The sequence below is a fragment of the Ischnura elegans genome, chromosome 2, assembly GCF_921293095.1.
Source record: "Ischnura elegans chromosome 2, ioIscEleg1.1, whole genome shotgun sequence".
Classification (NCBI taxonomy): Eukaryota; Metazoa; Arthropoda; class Insecta; order Odonata; family Coenagrionidae; genus Ischnura; species Ischnura elegans.
The window spans coordinates 110778860-110800169 of NC_060247.1; the positions used below are offsets into that span (position 1 = coordinate 110778860).

A 21310-nucleotide genomic window follows, 5' to 3' on the forward strand; every position below is an offset into this window, starting at 1 on the left:
GTACGTCTTGTACTGTTGCGGTTTGTGCTGCATGGCACGATGTATGCTTGGCGGGAGCACACACCACCTGCAAGCATATTCAAGCACCATAGCTTATAACAAAAATTATGTTTACCAGAAAATGGGAAAATTGTGAACAGACATGAGGAGAAGATGCTCTGGCTTAGTGGTACATTTGAAGAAGAAATTCACAATTTTTCAATATTTTGTTTCCTTTTATGAAGGAAGTTCATTGTGTTTTTATATTTCGGGGGGACCGGACCCCCCGGACTTCCCCCTCCCGCTACTCCACTGGTCAGTGGTATATCCGAAGATTTTTCCTATTTTCATTTCCAAACCCAAGCGTAACAGTTTAGGTCCTGAGTATTTAAAGATGTTTTTTTTAAAAAAACAGCTTGAAAGCCTATAAAATTGATCTTTAATTTATTAAAATATTAAAATGTGTATGAAAATATAAAAAGCATTCCTTTGATTGCATGTACCCATAATAAACTTGAATAATTACTTCGTTTAATAGCAGGAATTAGAAAATGGATTTTGATCCGAAAATATCCGTTCCGAAAGATCCGGCTCCGAAAATCAAGGACCCGATCCGAATCCGGATCCGAAAACAATCCTGGATCAGTCCATCCCTACTATGAATTACGTTAAAGATAAGTTGGACGAAAATTTTTAGCATTTTCCCCATAGTTTTCACTACGAAATAAGCTGAAACATTTCAAAATTGCTAAAAGAAAAGTCGTTTAGGCCTTTCAAATACGTTACATACGTCGAAAATGTGAATAAAATTACGTTATAATTTTGAGACCTTTGAACATCTGGTTTTCTCGCCAACATAGTCTTGAAAACCAAATGTTCTCGAGTGATGAAATTGGAACTGGGATGATGCGTACTTCTTCCTATCTCTCCGTCACGTCCAAAGGATCGTGACCCCCATAGAGATAGTGGAAAATGGGTTGGAAATATTTTACTAGTGAATTACTTCGATTGAGTTTCATGATCTGAAAAGAACAGTGCCTTGAATGTTACTTTAACTCGTTGAAATTCTATGAAAATTATTCCGCTGGAAATACTCTTCTGTGCAATATTTCTGTCACGATGAAGTTACTTAATACCTTCTCTACGTCTTCAATCATGTCAGTACTCATTATGGGTGAGTTATTTTTAAATATTTTACTTTGTTCCGTCAAAAACATTGTTTTGAATATTCTTGAAACGGTATTGAAATTAGTATCTTTTCAGCACTCATTTTGGGTGAGTTAATTTTAAATAATTTTCTTTATTCCGTGAAAAACATTATTTTGAACATTCTTGATACTTATTAGCCTGTGGTAGTCATTTTTACTTTATGCATGGAAACATCGGGAAAATGATCCAGGAATTCATTCAATATTTGCAGACGTATTTTTTTACAGTGAGTGGTTCTTGGGATACCTCTAATATGGGTTACTTTAACGTATAATTTACTCAAAGTTTTTATACACATAGATATCAAAATCACATTCGACGGTACTTAGGTGTGAAAAGACATCAGAAAATTTTCAGCAGATAAGAAGCTCGGCAAGCGAGTGCAGTACCCCAGTCTCGATGTTTAGAATTGTAAATGGTAGTCTCTACAAGGGCGAATGTGAGGAAAATGGACCAGGGGAGTCATGTACCCCTAAACGAGGATCCATATATGCCAATAATATGTAATGATAATACATAGTTTAAATAGAGCATAAGTAATAAAATCGTGAAATATTTAGACTTATATCTCTATTTTTTAGTATTGCTGGTTGAATATAGTGAGAATATACCTACTTATTTCACACGAATGCCTTTAATATATCGTATTCCCCAAAGTTATTCTCGCATGCGATTATGAAAGTGAGTTTTAGTCCAATTTCAGACACGGACTCAATGCACATCCTTAGTCCATTTCAAACAGCTTGTAAAATGTTATTTTTAATCGCTATAGTCGTCGCAATCTCGGCCATTTTTTTCGTTACAAATTATCAAGGAATAGAATAATGAAACTGAAGACATTCATTTCTTTGCAAAAATAATTAATACTACTTCAATCACAACGAGAAAAACCATCGTTCACTGAAAGTTAAACCTTAATAAAGTTAAAAAAAAAATAACGGCTAGTGCTATTGAAAATAGCTTTGGTTGAATTCAGTAAGTAATACGCGACTAACATTTGTATGGTGTTATAAAAAGTTGTGTTTTCAGTCGCCACGTGCCACGGCCTGCTTAGTTTTTAATTAATGAAAAACCTAATAATCCTGTGAATTGAGAATAGAACTTGATACATAATGTCGTCAAATGAACTAAAAAAATAAGAAAAATGATTCCGCGATTCGTAAAATTCGTTGATCTTGGAAATTCAATCTTGAGACTGTCCTATGAATGTTTCCCAGGAACAGTGTTGAGCTCCATACGGTGCGAAAATTCAAGAGAAGAAAATTTTGCTCAATAAAAAGCCTTCTTCAAAAATCACTTAAAGCAGTTGATCAAATGTTGTCATACCTACCTGGCGGGTAATCATGGCAGGTTCGATTTCTGTCATAAGTAAATGAGTTTTCCTCTAAGGAATCTTCCCACCTTTTGTGCAACTGCCGTGACTCCGTCAAGGTTCAATACTGTGACACGATAAAATCCATTTAAAAAAATAGATATTCATTGCTATAAATATGGATAAGTATCAACCAATTTTGAATACACCACAGATATTCAACTTTAATACCCTCAGTACCTGAATTAAGTGCATTATACCTTCAAGAAGAAATGTAAAACATAGGCAAAATACCCTGAATGAACCAATAAATTGGTATCTTTTTTTAGTTACTATATGATAATTAAAGTCTCCATCTTGGAAAAAATATGCAGATCTTGATTGAACATAGACACCAAAAGGGTACATGAAGTTATCTCTATTACCTGGCTATTCCACGGTTATTTTCTTGAGTCATATTGTCTCTAAAACTGAAGTTAGATTCTGTCTAAATAATTATCATATCATATATAATTTGTGCCTGAATTCCTGTGTGTATCCCAGCATTTTAAATATTTATTCATATTTATAAATTTATTCATTTAAATTGACTTGTCATCTATTTTTATTTTCTAAGTCTATCTCAAATCTGTGTACTAATAAACGAAATGAATTAATTTAATTTCACGAACACAACAGAACCAATGGATTATCCTTTTTATGCGGCTTGCTTTTATGGGTAGCATACAGATTTAGATGTAGATAAATTGGGCCATTGGTTACGAAGCGAGCAGGGGTTTGCGTTGTTTTCAACGACTTCTTTAATTTAAAATGATGTGACCAATTTGTTTTCCGCAAACAGTTTGGCATACATCAAGCTTCCTCATATAAAAAAACTGCGCTTTAATGGAACGAAAAATGCAGGAGCGGTAAGTGCTCAACGGTGGGCTCAACGAGATTTTACCCACCACAAAGGGGTACTTTTTATAGAAAAAATTAACTACAAGGTACACCTTGAAGCAGGAGACTGTTTTGTCTATAACTCGACGTAGAAATAAAACGACACTCCTATGCTTCTAGTCGCATTGAAAATGGTTCCGTAGCTTAAACGACATTACGCCTTAAACTCGAGGGACTCGCTTTCCTATCAGGCGATACGTAAGCTAAGGCTTTCTCGGGTTTTTCTAGTACCTTTATCCAGTTAATTCGCCGGTAAAGCGAACAATATTTCTTCACGCCGCTGGCCAGTCCGATGTTACTTTCATGGATAGAGATTGTGCTTCAACGAGAATATCTTAAAACCAAGTGAACAATCTTCATTCATGCTTTTCCACTACATTATACTCACTTATATAATCAATTCTTGAATCTTTTAAATCGTGGTACCGTTAATCATCCATTTAATTATGTACCTAAATGCCTTGCCGTGAATTTAAGATTGAAGAAAATAAAGCATGCGCCTAATTGCCACCGAAAATCATGACATTTAATAATTTTCTGCCATTCATTCAAGTGTCATTTTATTTTTATTTTCAGGTATCTGCTTGATAGCTACATTTGCCGCTGCTTTTTCACCTTTAAACTATGAGCCTGGAGAGCATTATGAAGAATGCCAAAATAATTTCCTCGTAGGTACATACTCAATGTGTCATTTCACTTATGATTGATTAATTATAATGCTCGTGAAAAAGATACCTTGGTTTACTGTCTACGCACTGATATCAAAGGTGAATCGACCGCGCTGAACACTAAAAAATGCAATTCTGGTGGCTAAACACAACGCAGAGTGATCGGTATGAAGCCAGTGCATGAAGCCAGGGAACTTTGAATATGACCATCACATAATTTAAATGGGAAAATCTCGTAAATTCTCGTAATAAAAATCGCCATTGTGGTAGTTTTCATTGCCGCGGGGCAATTTTCGTCTTTCAGGTTCATTTAAAGCAAGAAGAACAATATCAATATTTTTTTACATGAAGAGTTTGGAAAATTTTTTTAATATAGCATACGTAACGTCAATATTTATTGAGTATTCCACACCTCGGAAATTAAAATCTACCTTTCGGCCATTTAAAAAAATCAAAGAATGGGTAGAATCTTTTAATTTTATAAATCTACTTGTAGGGATGTGCGAGTAGTGCTTTTTGATCTCGAGTCGAGTATCGAGTCGAATTGAAAACTACTTGCGCGTATCGAGTCGAGTCGAGTTTGGTCATTTCTGGATCTGGCAATATGACAATGTATTCACCAACTTATTCCCATTTTTCGAATCCCCTTGAGGACTTGATATTCTGAATGCTTAGGAAGAGATAATGAAAAATGTTGATGGTAATTGTGTCAGAATTAGGAGATGCATGAAAATGAACGTGTCTTAAACAGTTCCATGGGCACAAGTGAAATAAGTTAACCTCTATTAATACGTCAACAATTCAACTTTTTCAAATGTATCCTAACTGCTAGAAAGAGCCCTGAGTGAAAGCATTTGCACCACTGTAATAAAGATTGCATGCGTAAATGAATTATGTAATATTTGATCTTTTCAAATTCTCATGCAGAAAAGTCAATTGAGTTGGTGAGAAGCCAAGGGGTACAAGTGATTTCTTTTTTTACGCAGAGTTAGGTACAGAAGTTAGAGGTAGAAAAACAAACGAGATCAATTAGATGTTTAGTAGTGCATTTGATTTTCCACCCAATGTCAGCACAGAAAAGAGACTCACTCGTATCCCTTGGCAACCAAGTTTTTGTTAATTTTTTCAAACAATTAAGTTTACCTAATTATGTTGAGAGAGAAATCACTTGTACCCCTTGGCTTCTCAACCCCTCAATTGTTCTACATGATTAGGTAGCTGGTTATAATGTCTCCATGTTACCGCATTACTGCCTGCATAAAATTGTCTTTCGCTACTCGCGAGGCTGGACAAGTACTTTCCTGACAAAATTTCTATATTTGAGAACTGTAGAAATTTTTATTAAAAATTATGTCTGCGATTTTTAAGGATCTTGAATATTCATGGAATTATTTGGGCGATGCGAAAGGGCTATAGAACTTAGCTTTATACATATGAACCAAATTTTTTTCTTAAATTCTCACTTTGTTTAATCAACCATAACAACTCTTGTTTTGTTAGTTCAAGAAGGAAACAAAACGCAGCTAAGGAATAAACGAAAATTAACTTCGGACGTAAGTAATATTCAAATAGGAAAAAATATGGCACTATTTGTGACGTCAAACAGGGAAAAATGCATCCACTAGAGCCTGCAGTCCCCAAGCTGACTGGCTAATCAACGCCTGATCATCTGCGAACCTCACCGATTTAAACATCATTCCTCCCACTTTTACTTCAGCTTCCAACTCATCCTACGCTTCTCTTACCATCTTCTCAGCGCACATGTTAAAAAGTAGCGGCGATAGCGGATAGCCTTGCCTAACTCCTCAGCCAATAGTTGCCCACCCAGAGTCTCCGTCCGATACCCTCACTTGCGCAGTCCGGGCCATATGCAGTTTACGAATGAGTCGCCTATCCCTCCAATCTATACCTATTTTCTCTAGAACATCCATTAACTTCACCTAGTTCACTCATATCAAATGCTTTTTCAAAATCCACGAAACAGCCATACACGTCTTGGTCATATTCTAGGTTCCTCTCCACGAAGGACCTCATTATTGCTATTGCGTCACGAGTTGACTTCCCTTTTCTAAAACCAAACTGCTCTTCCCCCAAATACTCGTTTGCCCTCGCCTCCATTCGCCTGTTCAATATCCTCAGTACCACTCTCACCACGTGCGATATCAGGCAAATAGTCCTATAATCTCCTCATTCCGCATCTTTCTTCGTTTTCGGTAAGTAGTGGAATTGGATACTTCACGAAATCCTCCCGCCAACACCCTTCCTCATAGATCCTGCGTACTAGCTCGAAAAACCTTTTCTTACTATCCCTCCCTAAATTCTTAGGGTTTCTCACTTCCCTTCCAACAGTGTTTTTTTACGTGACACCATCACGTGGACTACCTTTCGTCTGGCTCCTACCCTTCGACCTATCTGGCGTGGGTGGCCCTACCGGGAATAATTTAGAATTAATCCCGCCAGTGCAGCCATAGGTCAGAGGTCATAGGGACTTGCAAGCCTTTCCACCGCGAAAAGGTTGTATCCCAAGGGATAGGTTACAATTTGTAGTAGCGATTTAATCTCCATAGGTGCTTTTATCTTATTTCAGCCTGAATGCTCGCAAAATCTTTAACTTTGGGACTTATCTTAAGGACCCCAACACACCCACACCTTTAACTTTGGTAAATGTTAAGAACCATCCTTCTGTGTTATTCATTCTGATTATTTATTAAAATGAAACATTTCACTTTACAGAACTGGACCATAGAATTTGCTAAGTGCCATGAGCAAATGTTCACGGAGGAAGCATTGAATGAGACGATTCGTCTTCACAGCGGCACCAAATGCCTCAGGTGTATCCACATTTGCAGGTGAGTTCGTGAGATTTTAATTGAAGTTTCTGTAAATTACATAATACTCTACGAGTCATCTCTAGGGCGATTGGCTGAGGGTGACCAATCACCAGCACGTAGCATAAAACAGGTGTATCACGCAATCAATTTTAACTGAATTAATTTCTGAAATTAACAAACATAACTAACGCATCTATTGAGAAAATTTTAAAATATTTTTCCTTATGGAAATTTTGTTAATAAGTTGGACCAGAATGGAACAAAATCTCAAGTGTCTGATCGAGAAGGAAAAACGCGCGAAACACTGAACAGACTTCACAACGCACAGGCAGTGGTCTGAAATCGGAAAAAGTCGGACAAAAGTCCAAAATGGCTTTTTTTTAGATAGAGACTTAAAACTTAGCATAAATACTCATACATGATGCCTAATTATGGATATATATGCCATTTTACATGCATTTGATTTGTTGCTGAGATACAGCACCTCAAACATGACCAATTTTTCAAAAACGCGCGCGATCTCGTTTTTCTACGAAAATCTTTCAACTTAAGCAGGTGGTGTTGTAGTTGTATGATTTTTATGGAATAAAAAGTACAATATTCCTTTAAACAGATGCTTTGGCTATGTTGTTCATGATTTTTGAAGATTTTGGTTCACATCTGCATGGTTTACAACACACAATGGCGTACCCATTTTTCGCGTGAAATTTTGAATAAAGTAGACATTATCTTTCGTTTACGAAATGTCGTAATCGGGAAATTTACATCACAGTGTGAAGTAGAAATTTCTTAAGAATACTGCGAAGAAACCTTGGAAAAAAGTTTGCGACCAAGGAAATGAGAGCGATTTTTCGATCGCGCGTCATGTCTGAGCTACGCGACGCGGGACCCTGAGGCTCGGTAACTGAGGTCGATTTATCAATTTTTTCAAAATAAATTCTTAAAAATCGTTATTTGAAGCATGGCACATAGTCAGTATTGACCTAAAATACTATTACCAGGATAATGGATCGATCGCCTTGACCATTTAACGCATTACTCTAGTGAAGATGGTAAGGATTAGATTTTTGTCCGAAACATTCTACGTGTAAGAAGTATGCTTCGGATATTGAAGTATTGTTAAGAGATTAAGTCGGCATGCGAAAGAGGGAGGGAAATAAAAAGTTTCTGGGAAAGGTGACAACCTATGCTCTTTGTCCCTCTCCTCCCTTTTCAATCCTCGCCGAGGAGGGTCGCGCGGAAAGGGGCCTTTTATGACCACGCAAGGCCTTTAACGGTATTTAACTGGTCCTTCCACCAGTGTTTTTCCTATTTATTGTCACCATATACTAGGGGAATGCTTTAGGGAAAAGAAAACAATAATTTTTTATCCTTGAATTCATAATTTATGTAGCGCGTTTAAATTGGTAAATAAATATTTAATTTGATTTTGAAAAATTTCACTTTCCATTTTCCGTTTTATAAAGCGGGACACGAGGGGAGTGTTCAGGAAGCGTCCGGGAAGCGTTTCAACCAGGAAGTGGGGAGGTAGCGTTCGGCAAGCGAAGGGTCGACAGTCAGGTAGTGTTGAGGGACTGTTCGGAAAGCTGCCGGGATGCGTCCACATACCGTTAAACGCTTCCTGAACACTCCCGCAACATTTCGAGAACACTTTCCTGTACGCTTCCGTTTAGACTGGGTAGCCACTTTACTGGTGGGGATATTCTTGAAATTATACTTTATTACTTAATTATTATTATTATATAACAATTATTACTACTAAAATTATTTTTGTCAGATTTCTGTTGGCTATAATAAAATTAAATGCCAGTATGAGTGCAAGAAAATGATTAGTTTACTCTCGTAAAATTTTTTTTCAGCTGAGCTGTTTATAGAACGTAACCGTGGTGATTGATAATAATTTTTCCCTGAGAAAAGATGTTTGAGTCATATCCTTGCGAATCCTACCTATGAAGTAAGGAAAAAAAGTTTACAATGTACGTTCCATAGGTTATTTAAATGTATGAACGAATTCTGACCAAAAATTTCACCAAATAGTAAGCATTGACCCTCATGGAATTGTCTTTGTTTTGGTCAAAGTGGTCGTGGCTTGTCCTACCCAAGCACCCCCATTCCGTCCACACTTCGCTCCACGCTCAAAATCAGCGGTGCCCCCTCCAGATATTTACAACCTCCTTAGTTTATCTACGTCTCACCGCATTGCGTCATCCATGTCAAAGGCGCCAAATTTTGAAATTTAGGACACGCTTCAATTTTTTTATTGTTCGTGTCTCTGAAAGTTCGTAAAAAAGGACTTACCGTATAAATATATAAAGAAACATAGTCATATGATAAAAAACCTTGGAAATATTTTCAAAGTAAGTTAGTGGTAGCCTAGTGGTTAGAGCGCTTGGATGTTGATAGAAAGGTTCAGGGTTCATATAACAGTGAAGCCTTCGATCACCCCTAATCAAGAGTCCACTAAGTGCGCCGTGGTCCAGGGTAAGGAATTGTCCCCCTACCCTGAATTTGTGGCCTTCACAAGCCTTTGGCTTATTCCGGGTCAGCCTTTACCCTCACCTAGCAAAACCAACCTTCGGTTTGAATGAATGAATGATTGAGCGAGTTACTTTTTTCACTGATTTTGTGACTGAATATTTTTTTTATCCGCAGAATGCAGACTGACATTTTGCGCTGCGTGAATGAAGGTTCTAAAAACTTTACAGAAGTGTCCAACAAGGCGAGAACGATGGTGCCTTTCCTTTTGAAATTGTCTGAAGATATATTGACGGGCATGTGCGATGAGAATGGCATTTTAAGAGGTACGTTTTGACATTTAGTGTAAATTATTTGTTATTAGCGTAAAATATCTCTTGGGACATGATGGCATAATGATAAAAATTCCTTCCTTAAATTACGAGTGAATTGAGTGAATCGCGAAATTTTAGTCTTAGTATTTTTTTTCCAATATCAAAGGAAATAATTCATCATCGACATCATCGCTGGTCAATAATTCTACGACTGGTTTGACACAGCTCTCCTCTCAATTCTCCCGGTAGCCAACACTGGTCAACATAGATTTTGTCCCAGAGACATCATTGGGTGATCTTTGACGTATTTTTTGCGCTGAGTGCGAATTTGTGCTTAGATTCATTCTATCACATCTTATCCTTAGGATAGCTTAATGTATGTTTTTGATTTTGCGAAAGTAGTAATTTAATTCAATTATGTTATGTGATAGCATGATCTGGTGAAATATTAATTTCCTGCCAAAAAATGTTGTCCTACGCTGTCATGACTTCCTATTCTGTCAAAACATGTATAAACCTGCTGTCAATAAAAGACACTTCGTCAATATGGAGCACCTCCACCACGTACAAGCTTCAAGTTTCGATTTAAATTATAAATTTGCACTATCTTATCGTTTTGTTTAAAGCAATGCTGAATCATCTGCCACTTCCTACCAGTACGTAACCAACTTTCGGCCCGTGAAGACCTTTGTTTTTTCTTTGAATATAGTTCGAGAATTTTGTTGCTCACAGGATATTGTAGCATTATTTCATCGTAATCGCTGAGAAGTGGCAACGCAACGCAACGCCGATTTTTCATTGTTGGTATGTAGACTCAAGCTCCCAGCTGTGAAGCTGTCTACTGAGGGATTCATTTCAGTTAGTTGGTTCCGGAATAATTAAATCGCTGGCTGATCATGGCATTTCGTTAATTTACTTTTTTTTATTTAGGTAGGGGTGGGGATATGGGAAGGGATAAGGGCGGTTTTTGGGACATTATGTTTAGCCAGAACTGAAGGGGTATAGTCCCAAAGGTTTTTCAGTATGTCGTTTTGAGTGGCGGCAAAAGATCTTTCGAATTTCGCCAAAGAAGCCTTCAAGGTTGTGAGAAGGGGAGAAATCTTCAGGTCTTTTCTTATATTTCTGTTGGCGATAAACCAGGGAGCCCCGATAATTTTCCTCAGTATGGCATTTTCGGCGGATTGAATCCTCTTGAGATGCGTTGGTGCTGCATGAAGCCAGGCTGGAGATGCATAGGATAATAAAGGTTTGATGCAGATATTGTACAGAAGTAGTTTAGTTTTTAAGCGCAAAGGCGAGGTTGATTTCAATAAGGGATATAACGCCGCTTGGACTCCTTTTGCTTTGTTAATAGAGTAAGAGATGTGTGACTTCCAGGTGAGTTTCTTGTCCAAAAGAACTCCAAGAAATTTAGTGGATAGTTGTTTAGGAATCCGCTGGTTTCCGTAGTGAAGCCGCTGGCCGTCGCCTGTCCTGGTTCGCCGGGAGAACACAACATGCGTACACTTGGTCGCGTTAACGCTGAGCTTCCACTTCTAGCCCAGTCCTCGTACTCATCGAGGTGACTTTGCGCCAAGTCAGCCGTTCGTTCCGGGTCCGAACCCTGGGCAAGGATGGTGGTATCGTCTGCGTAGAGGAATAGTTGGGTGTTTGGAAGGGAAGGGGTGTCATTTACATAAAGGTTAAAGAGTATGGGTGATAGGATGGCGCCTTGCGGGACGCCAGAGGATATGGGATAGCGGGAAGAGATGTCGGAATTAAGGGTTACAAAGAAGGAGCGGTCTGATATAAATGATTGAATTAGTTTGAGGAGGTGGGAGGGAATTTTTAAGGAGGAAAGCTTATGGATGAGGCCCAGGGTCCAAACCCGGTCGAAGGCTGCTTCGAGGTCCAAGAACACCGCATGAGTGATTAACCGTTGGTTGAAGCCAGAAGTTATGGCTTCAGCGAGGCGAACAATCTGGTGAACGGTGGAGGTTTTCCTTCGGAATCCTGTTTGTTCCGGTCTAATTATGTCTTCATTCAGAAGAACTTGGCTGAGCCTGCGGTGGATGAGTTTTTCAAACAGTTTAGATAACGTACAGAGCAGACTGATGGGCCGGTAAGATGAAGGAAGGGTGGGAGGTATACCGGGTTTGGGAATCATAATAATTTTGGCTATTTTCCATGAAGATGGGAAATAGCAGGTGGATAGAAGGAAGTTGTAAAGTTGTTGCAGAAGAAGAATGGTAGGTTGAGGAAGGTTTTTGAGGAGTCTGTTGGGGATGTTGTCCGGTCCGGGAGCGGATTTGGGTTTAAGGATGCGGATAGTGGCCTCGATTTCATGGAGAGTAATGAAGTCTGGTTCACTAGTTGGGCAGCGCTGCAGACTCAGCCAAGTGTCTTCACAGGATTGCTCATGAGGAGAATGCAGGTCATTAATATATCTCTTTTCGAGCATGGAAGCGAAGACTTCGGCTTTTTCCACGTTCGTGGTAGCTCTTCCATTCGGAGAGATTAATGACGGGGGGTCGCGCCTTGGATTCTTAAGGGCCTTAGTGATCGGCCAAATGGAGCCGTCAGAGCATTGCAATGATGACACTTTTGAGTCCCAGGATTTCTGGCGAAGTTCCTTAATTAGTCTTTGCACCCTGTTGCGGAGCGCGTTGAACTTCATTCTATCTTCTCGGAGCCGGGTATGTTGCCAAACCTTTCTGGCAGCGTTACGATGTCTGATTGTCGTAAGAATGTGCGGAGGAATGGGTTCGGAGAACGAAGAAGGTGGCGGTAAAAAGGATGCCTCTTTGGCGGCATCTTGAATCAGAGACGTAAGTTTCTCAATAAAGAGATCAGCATCAGCTCTGGTGGTGAGTGGGAGGTTGGACAATTCATGCGAGTTGTCACCTGTAATTCGACGAAATTTTGAGTAATTCGTTTTCGTTTTTAGGTTTTGAACCCGCTGCTCGGGGGAACAAGGAATGGAATAGATAATTGGGAGATGGTCGGAGGCTGTGGAATCGAGAGTGGTTGGAGGAGCAGAGGATGGCAAGTTATTGGTTAGGGCTATATCAAGGATGTCGTTGGTGCCATGGGAGGAGAGGTGAGTAGGAGAGGAAGGAGCAAGCAGGGCAAAATTTAAATTTCTCTGGCAAGTCAGTAACATGGAGCCGGCCAGGTGCCAGCCCCAAGAGACGTGCTTGGAATTTAAGTCTCCTCCTACTATGGAACGGCCTTGAAGGAGTTCTCCGATTTGCTTGAATTCCTCCCTAGTTGGTTTCCTCGGGGGCCGATAGGTTGACCAAAGGTTGACGTTGCCGAGTCTGGTACGGATGGAGGCGCCGACGGCTTCTACGGAGGATTTTTGATTATAGGGGAGTTGAGTGGCCGATAAGGAGTTTTTAATTAACAATAGAACTCCGCCACCAGCATTGTCAAGGCGGTCCATTCTGAATTTTTGATAGCCAGGAAAGTAAATGGTTTTGTCAGGCTTGAGAAGAGTCTCTTGTATAAGAGCAGCGTCAACAGAATGTTGGATCAAAAGGTGGCGAACTTCTTCCTGTTTTGGGTGCAGGCAATTAATATTCCACTGTAGGATCTTCAATTGTGAGGCTGGTTGTCTAGACATCGCTAAGCAGGGAAAGTGCCATATGTATAATCTCGTTAAAGATAATTTCTGATTTAGGGGTAGAGGAAGGGGTAAGGAGTTTTTTGACGAGGTTAGTTAGAAAGGAAGAAAGTTTCTGTTTAATGGATGGGGTGAGTAGCGAGGAGAGGATAGAACGGATGTCGAAGTCAGGAGGAGGTGAAGGAGAGGCGGAGGGAGTAGCAGCGGAGGAGGATTGGTTCGGAAACGAGGGAAAATCAGCAGCAGTGGGGACGGGAGTTGCTCTGAGATAACGGCTACTTTTTAGCTTCTCTGCATAGGATTTATAAGCTGGGCAACCTTTGTAGCTGGCAGGGTGAGGGCCTTCACAATTTGCGCACTTGGCTGGCGCAGGTCTGAAAACATCACAGGTTGAGTGCGAGTGGTTACCGCCACATCTGACGCAGCGCGTTTGAAGCCCGCATGATTTATACGTGTGGCCAAAGTTCTGACAGCGGGTGCACTGCGGGGGGCCAGGAGACGGTTTGTAATTGTCAATTGTGACTTTTAGGCCACATAGGTGCGAGATTTTCATAAATCTGTCCTTGTCATCAGCATTAGATAGTTTCAGCTGGAATAGCGGCAAAGGACGGGGTTGCAGAGGTGGTAGAGTTTGCTCCGGGTTGGCTGCAAGTTCACGTTCGCGTTGCTGGCGAATTGCATTAGTGGGCCTGGTGGTGCGAAGCTGCACTATATCATCGACTGAAACTCCTATCACGTCTAGGAACAATTCAACACGCTTGAGCCTTCCGATCTGAAACCTTGGGCAGAAGCAACCCCAGAAGAAGTCGCACCATCAACTGCTCCGGCCGCGGACTTCACGCAACCTCCTGTGGGAAGAAGACAACGCAATCGGCTAAACGCCTACTCCCTAGTCGCCAAAAGAGCGCCCGAAGGGCTGCGGCTGGCTGCGCCTGTACCTAAATTTGGGCGTAGCCGTCGCGGTTCTCACCTTCGGGTGGCGTCTTTTCACCTGCGGCAAATTCCCTTGGTCTTCCTGGCCGTTAGTACCCGGGCTTCTGGGCCGTTGGAATCGCCCATTGCACCCCCGGAGAAAGCGGCCGGGTCCACTCATTAGGGACCCCAAACAGTCCTCCCTGCCCTCCCCAATGCTACCATCAGGCCGCCATGGAGTCCATGGCGGCCCCAATGAGCTCTGCGTCATCAGCCGCTGAGGACACCAATGCCCTGCTGCGGAGAATAATTGAATTGCTCGCTAAACTGCCGGCTGACGCCAAACAGGACCTTAAGGGGACCATTTTCAACTCGAAACCAGCGGAAAACCCGAATTCCACCACTCCGGCCATCCCAGTTCCGGCCGCGTCACCATCTGTTCCTCCACCAACCACTCTAAACCCACCAGCAAACCCGGCCAGCCAGAGAAGGTCCGCGCAGGCCCCATGTCAGAGTCTGGACTCTACCTTTCAGTCGGCTTCCGCACGTAATCGCGGAAAGCAAATCACAATCACACCCATATTTGCTGACAAAAACAAATTTGCCCCTCTGGCACAAGTCAATGGCGACAGCGCCAAAACTAAAGACGTCAACAACAAAACGACGATCAAAAAATCCAACTCTAAGTCAAAAGCGACCACCAACCATGAACCTAAACCCCAAAGACAAAAAACTCCCACCACTGTGCCAAACCAAGCCATAAGTGACACGGCCCTTAAGGGGACCAATTACCAGATTGTTATTGAAACTGAACCCCCACACAATGACAATTCCAACGATACCACTCCCGAGGTCCTAGGACAAGCCATTCCAGTAGAGGCCCTTAAGAGGGCCAATTACCAGATTGTTATTGAAACTGAACCCCCACACAATGACAATTCCAACGATACCACTCCCGAGGTCCTAGGACAAGCCGTTCCAGTAGAGGTCCTTAAGAGGGCCAAAATCACAAAGTCAACAAAAACGCCCTCTGGTAGCCAATCTAAACCTGCCAATCACATGCTTACACCTCCTAACACGGTAAACACCACAATGGCCGCTAAAAGCACCAATGTCAACCCCACAACAGGCGATCTAATGGATTGCAATGCATCCACCCCACAAGATGAGCTTCACTCAACGATGGCAGTCAATAAAAAACAGAAAATACCTCCCATTCAAGTAGCAGATACTTCCAAATGGCCAGCCCTACATGCCCAATTAATTAAAAATTGCCAATTTCCTCCAATCTCTCACGCAACATCGAACTCTTCTGCAATTATCAAGTGCTCTAACGTAGCCGACTTCATTGCAGCCAAAGCAACATTGAACAACCTAAATATCCCCTACAGCACATACTGCCTGCAAGAAAACAGGCGCAGAGAATTCTCTCTGCGAGGTACTTTTGCCTCAGTTGATGACAATGAAATACTAACAGATCTGCAAAATCTAGGATTCCCTGTAATCTCATGCTCCAGAATCTTCTCCACCCGACCGTCTCAAAGGCAGCGAGACCAAGGCCATACCTCAGTCCCCAAATACCCAACACAGGTTGTCCATGTAATAACAGAACACACAATAGACGCAGCTAAATTCATGGCAATCAATCACCTCGTCGGTCTCGGCGTTAAAATAGATACCTTCAAAAAACCAGCTATTCCCGTTCAATGTCATAGGTGTCAGGCCATAGGTCACACCAAGAACCACTGCTGCCTTCCCCCCAAATGTGTGAAATGCGCAGGCGACCACGCGTCGTCAGAATGCACAAAAACTGATAAGGAACCAGCTAAATGCGCTCTCTGCTCTTCTGATCACACCGCCAGCTACAGAGGCTGCGAAAAACATCGAGCGGCAAAAGCTGCAATGGCAGCCCGTCGTCTTGCAAACTCAACCAACCAAGCCACCCCCCTTCCTCCCTCACTACCTCGTTCATACGCCGCCGCCACCAATCACGGATTCCCTCCACTTGATCCATCCGCTATTCCCCAACCTGCTGACAACGAACTATTCACGTGGTTCAGTAACATTAGCACACACCTCTCCTCTCTCCACTCCAAAGTGGAAAAGAAACAATTCCTCCTGAATCAACTGCTACTCCTACAGGACCAACCATAAACAAGTCCAGACTCGGGGCAACCCACAATACACTTCTCAAATACATCTGGGATTATAACCCAACAATCCCTACTACATACAAACTGCCTCAATTCATTACTCGCCTATGAGTCTTTCCTATGTCTTTCTTCTAGAAAATTAGTCATTCATTCACTCTAATTAAAGGTATATAAAATGTCATATCTAATCTAACAATTGATGATGACAATATAATATGAAAAGAAAAGAAAAAAATATATATATAAAGAAAAGAAAACATAAAAAAATGATAAAAAACATAAAAAAATGGAAAACAAAAATAAAAAAAAAAAAAATTATAAAAGATTATAAAAATCAAAAGAAAAAAAAATATTTATATATGTATAAAAAGAGAGTAAAATAACTCCACCCTCATCATCCATACAAAATGTAACAAACTCCTTATCATCAAGGTAAAGATAACCTGTTATTATGTAATATTGTATTAAATTAATTCCAATGTAAATATCTACCTCCTCAATAGTTTTAAGTTTCTGCTCACACAAACAAATCACTACCCTCACAACACAAACAACTGCGCACAAAAATTGTTCTAATGTAACCTGGCTGGTTAGGGTGAATTGGGTTCACCGGTACAGCTATAATCGCGCCTTCGGCGCATCAATTAATGTGTTAGTATCACGTCTAGGTTGTCACGAATTTCATCGATCGCGGTGTCTCTCATCAGGCCACGCACAATAAGGTAGCATTTTATATCCTCCGGGAGCTGGTACGTGTAATATTCCCATTTGTTTTCAGAAAATAATTTGACTAATTTCCTGTAGTCATCAGGAGAATGGCATTGCACCCGGACTTGGGTCCCAGTGGTGTTGCAGACAGGAGGGCTGGAGGTGGCTCCTACCATTCTTCGGTATTTTATCGACCAGTTTGACTGATCCTTTAAGAATATGGGCGGAATTTTTCTAGTGGAGGTGGTAGGGGTTCCGGAAGAAGGTCGTTGGGAGGTAGCAGAGGTCTGTGGAGCCTGTGTTTGCGACGGGGTGGCGCTGGCTTCAGAGATTCCAGTAGCGAGGTCTTGGGTAGGGCCCTGAAGAGGGCCAATATCGGGATTTTCGCTTAGAACATCAAATCTATTGCTGATTTGGAGAGCCGGTGGTGAGAGTGGTGGCGAAGTGCCGATGCGGCGCCGTTTTCTCCATTCGGTGAATTTATCGTCAATAGGGTTTAGCGGGGGAGGTAATCCGACAGCAGAACAAAACGCGGGATCTAACAGTTTTGCCTTTGGGAAGGAAAAGGTAATGACTGGCTCTTCAATTTCAGTGGGAATAGTAATCGGGGAGTCGACCAGTGGTCGTGACGCGGGAATAATGCCATGATCAACGGGCCCTAGATTGGCCAAATGTTGTTCGCTTGATGAACTGGCATTGGCGTTGACGCTACCATGCTCTTGATGCACAGTAACTGTAGTGGCGTCTTGACTGGCCTCAGGAGAGTCCGGGGATATGGATTCCTGGGATTCGGAATCCATTTGTTCATCGGAAGCTTCTGATTCGCTGGTTCCGGAGGCCGCCATGTGTTCCATGGCGGCCACGTGGCTCGTTGGGGAGGACAAGGGAGGGCTTGTAAGGGCCTAATGTCCTAACGAGGGAACCCTTCCGTGTTCCTCGGGGGTGCAATGGGCGATACTATGACCCAGAGGCCCGAGTACTAACATCCAGGAAAACCTTTAGGGGAGTCGCCGGGTGCTAGGCACCACCCGAAGGTGATAACCGCGGTGACCAGGTCTGAATTTAGGGACAGACCCAGCCAGCCGCGGCCCCACGGGTGCCCCGTAGGCGACGGGGAAATGACGCGAAGTCTCTCGCGGGAAGTCCCGCGGTGATTGCCGCAGCATCTGCAGCGGTAGATATCGAATGAAGATCGCGTAGGCTTCAAAAGATGAGTTCCGATGAGTTGACGTGCTGACACGTGGCACCAGGTTCGGGCTAGTCCAGAGTCGACAGGCTGACCAGGGCTGAGAAGTGGCCTAGCTTTCATCATGCCTATATAGTGCATGGACCATCCCGATGACGTTTGTTGCATGTGCGGAGAAATTACTTTTAAAAGTCTTAGGCGGAATATTGCTCCCTTTTTTAGACAGTGTCATAAGCTTCATTTTCACTGCCTGTTGGGTGATCAAGATGCATGGGCCACCCATAGGCTCCCCATGTGACGCGTTGCACCTGTGCAAGGCTTTTACTGGTTGGTCTCATGGTAAACTTCATTAGAATTTTGCCGTCCCTGTGATACGGCGGGAGCTTAAGTATCATATATCAGACTGTTATTTTTGTTTAAAAAAATGAAACGAATTACACCGAACTAAAAACACCCAGTAAAATATCCAAACAATTTGGAATCAAAGATACTACCGGTCCCTCACTCCGAAAATTTACAAGTGCCGGAACCAAATGAATATATTAATCTTTGCGAAGATTTAGAAAGTAATCAAGAATATGATAATGGAGGATTCGAAAACTCGAATTTTTGACCGACTACATCTGGTGGACCTCATTCGATAACGCAAGAGGATTTAAACGAATTAGTGCGCGATTTAAATTTATCCAAAAAGCAGAGTGCAATCTTATGATCACGATTAAAGGGTTGAAAATTAGTGGATCCTAATATGAAAATTTATATGTATCGATCTCGCCAAGACGAATTAAAATTAATTTTTCCGTTAGAAAACAACTTTACTTTTTGCAATGATGTTCTCTCTGTTATGGAACCTTTTAATTTTGAATTCAACGCAGATGATTGGCGTTTGTTCATTGATTCCTCCAAGGTTATTTCAGAGGCTGTTCTCTTACATAATGGAAATGAGCTCCTCTCAATACTGTTAGCTCTTGGAACTGATATGAAAGAATCTTACGAGAGTATGAAGTTTGTTCGGTAAACTTCTTAATCGTATTTGCCGCAGAGTGGTGCATTTTGTTTTACTTTTGTTTTTTGGAGTGTGTTCGCCGCAGCCCCCCTGAACTAGGGCTTTAGACATGTTCATATTTTGAAGCCAGTTCAGATTTGTGGCCGGTAGAGGCGCCACTAGGCGAAGAGCCCATCGAGAGCATTACGTTGCTTTGCCTAGCGTTGGGTTTTGTTGGCAATAGATACTAAATTTAAGGTTAAGACCGTCTATATAATACATTAGTTTTAATGCAAATAACATCCAAATTAAATGCTCGAGTTAAGGTGTATCTTGAGGTATGCAATTACTTAATCAAGCGGAGAAAAGGGATAGCTGTAAGGGCGATGAAACCGGAAAATTATTATATTCGCTTCAGCACTGCGATGAATTAGGAGTCAACATAAATTTAAAAAAGAAAGGAAAACGTACCACCTTCAACTGTGGACTAAGTGGGACAATTACCCCGATTAGTTCGAGCTCAGCCTTCGTGTGGTTCGGATCGTTCTCTCCGGTTCTCTCCTGTGCTACGCAATGCCTAACTGCAGTGCATGTGTTAAATCGATCAAGCGCGAGCAGAAGTCGCTCTCTTGCTGTGAGTGTAAGGCCCATTACCATCCGCTGTGCCTTTCAATACCTGAAGTGGAATTTAAGGAGCTTAGTGACAAACGTAGACCATGGTATCGCGACGTTTGTCGGGCTAAGATCGGCTGTGGCAGTGATGGAGAGCAAATCAGAAAAGCTCCTGAGAACGAGTCCGCAAGTTCTAGTTTGTCTCCTGATCGTGTGAGTGATATCTTGAAAGATTTTTCTGCTAATCTTGCTGATATCCGGTCGGATCAAAGTGAAATTCGCAAATCAATATCTCGCTGGGAGGAGTCGTTCGGGGGTCAAGCAAAGTCTCTCGAGCTCCTCAATGCCTCCCTTGTGAAAATAACTGATTCCCTGAATCACCTATTAAGTGAAAACATCAGCCTAAAGAAACAACTAAGTGATACGGAAGCTCGCCTTAATCGCGTTGAGCAAGAGCAACTCCGGAACGTAATTGAGATCCACGGCATTCCTTACTCCGATGGGGAGGTAGCTGGGGCCCTGATTTGTCAAGTTGGAATCGCTGTGGGAATTAAAGTGGATACAAGTGAAATCGATTACGCCTACAGGGGTGGTTCCAACCGTTCTGCAACCTCTCACCCTTCACCTAGACCTGCCCCTATTATTGTCCGTTTTCTACGATCTAGCACTGCTGCTGCATTTTTAAATGGTAGACGCACAAAACGGAACCTGAAACTCAACGACATCGTCGCCAACCAGAACCCTACCAACCCTCCTGTCTACATTAATGAATCCTTGACATCCTTAAACCGAAAGCTATATGCAATGGCCAGAGGACTTAAAAAAGAAGGTAAAATCAAATACGTGTGGATTCGTAATGGCCGTGTGTTTGCTCGGGTCCATGATGGTGGTGAACGCCTTTCTATCCTAGTTGAAACTGACCTTGACTGCTTAAAATAACATACGGGGGCCTGTTCTCTTCCCGCAGGCCTACCAATTGCTAATGAAATCAACATTTCCCTCGTCAATTGTCAATCTTTACTGTGTCATATCGACGAATTTCGGGTTCATTTTTCTTCCTGTGTAAGTGATATAATCTGTTTAACCGAAACATGGTTAAAACCAAATATTCCTGATAGCATGGTTGATCTTAGTGAACATTACTTGCTGAGACATGATCGGATCGGGAAAGGCGGTGGCGGGGTTGGTGCCTTCATTCATCATCGACTGAGTTCGTCGGTGCTGGCGACCTCTTCCGCGACCTATGAATGCCGACCCGAGTTCATAGTTATTGAAGTGCATGGTATAAACCTTTCTAAACTTCTTCTATTTGTTGTTTACAGACCTCCAAATGTTGGGTCCTTGACTGATATTGAAGAAGCATATACAACTTTTAGTCCAAACTACAAAAACATTGTAATTGTAGGTGACTTTAACGCCGATC

General features: G+C 41.8%; 1 protein-coding gene across 2 annotated transcripts in view; it reads left to right on the plus strand.

Annotated features, from left to right (window-relative positions):
* The first annotated feature begins 965 nt into the window (after positions 1-965).
* The window catches only part of LOC124154404, a 54856-nt gene continuing 34511 nt past the window's right edge, over positions 966-21310 (plus strand). The window contains exons 1-4 of one of the 2 annotated variants that reach the window (XM_046528109.1): positions 966-1153; positions 4016-4107; positions 6841-6956; positions 9591-9739. In XM_046528109.1, the coding sequence (XP_046384065.1) occupies positions 1099-1153; positions 4016-4107; positions 6841-6956; positions 9591-9739 (412 nt within the window). In that variant the 5' untranslated portion in view covers positions 966-1098. The remainder of the gene's footprint in view (positions 1154-4015; positions 4108-6840; positions 6957-9590; positions 9740-21310) is intronic. The other variant, XM_046528108.1, reaches the window with a different exon arrangement.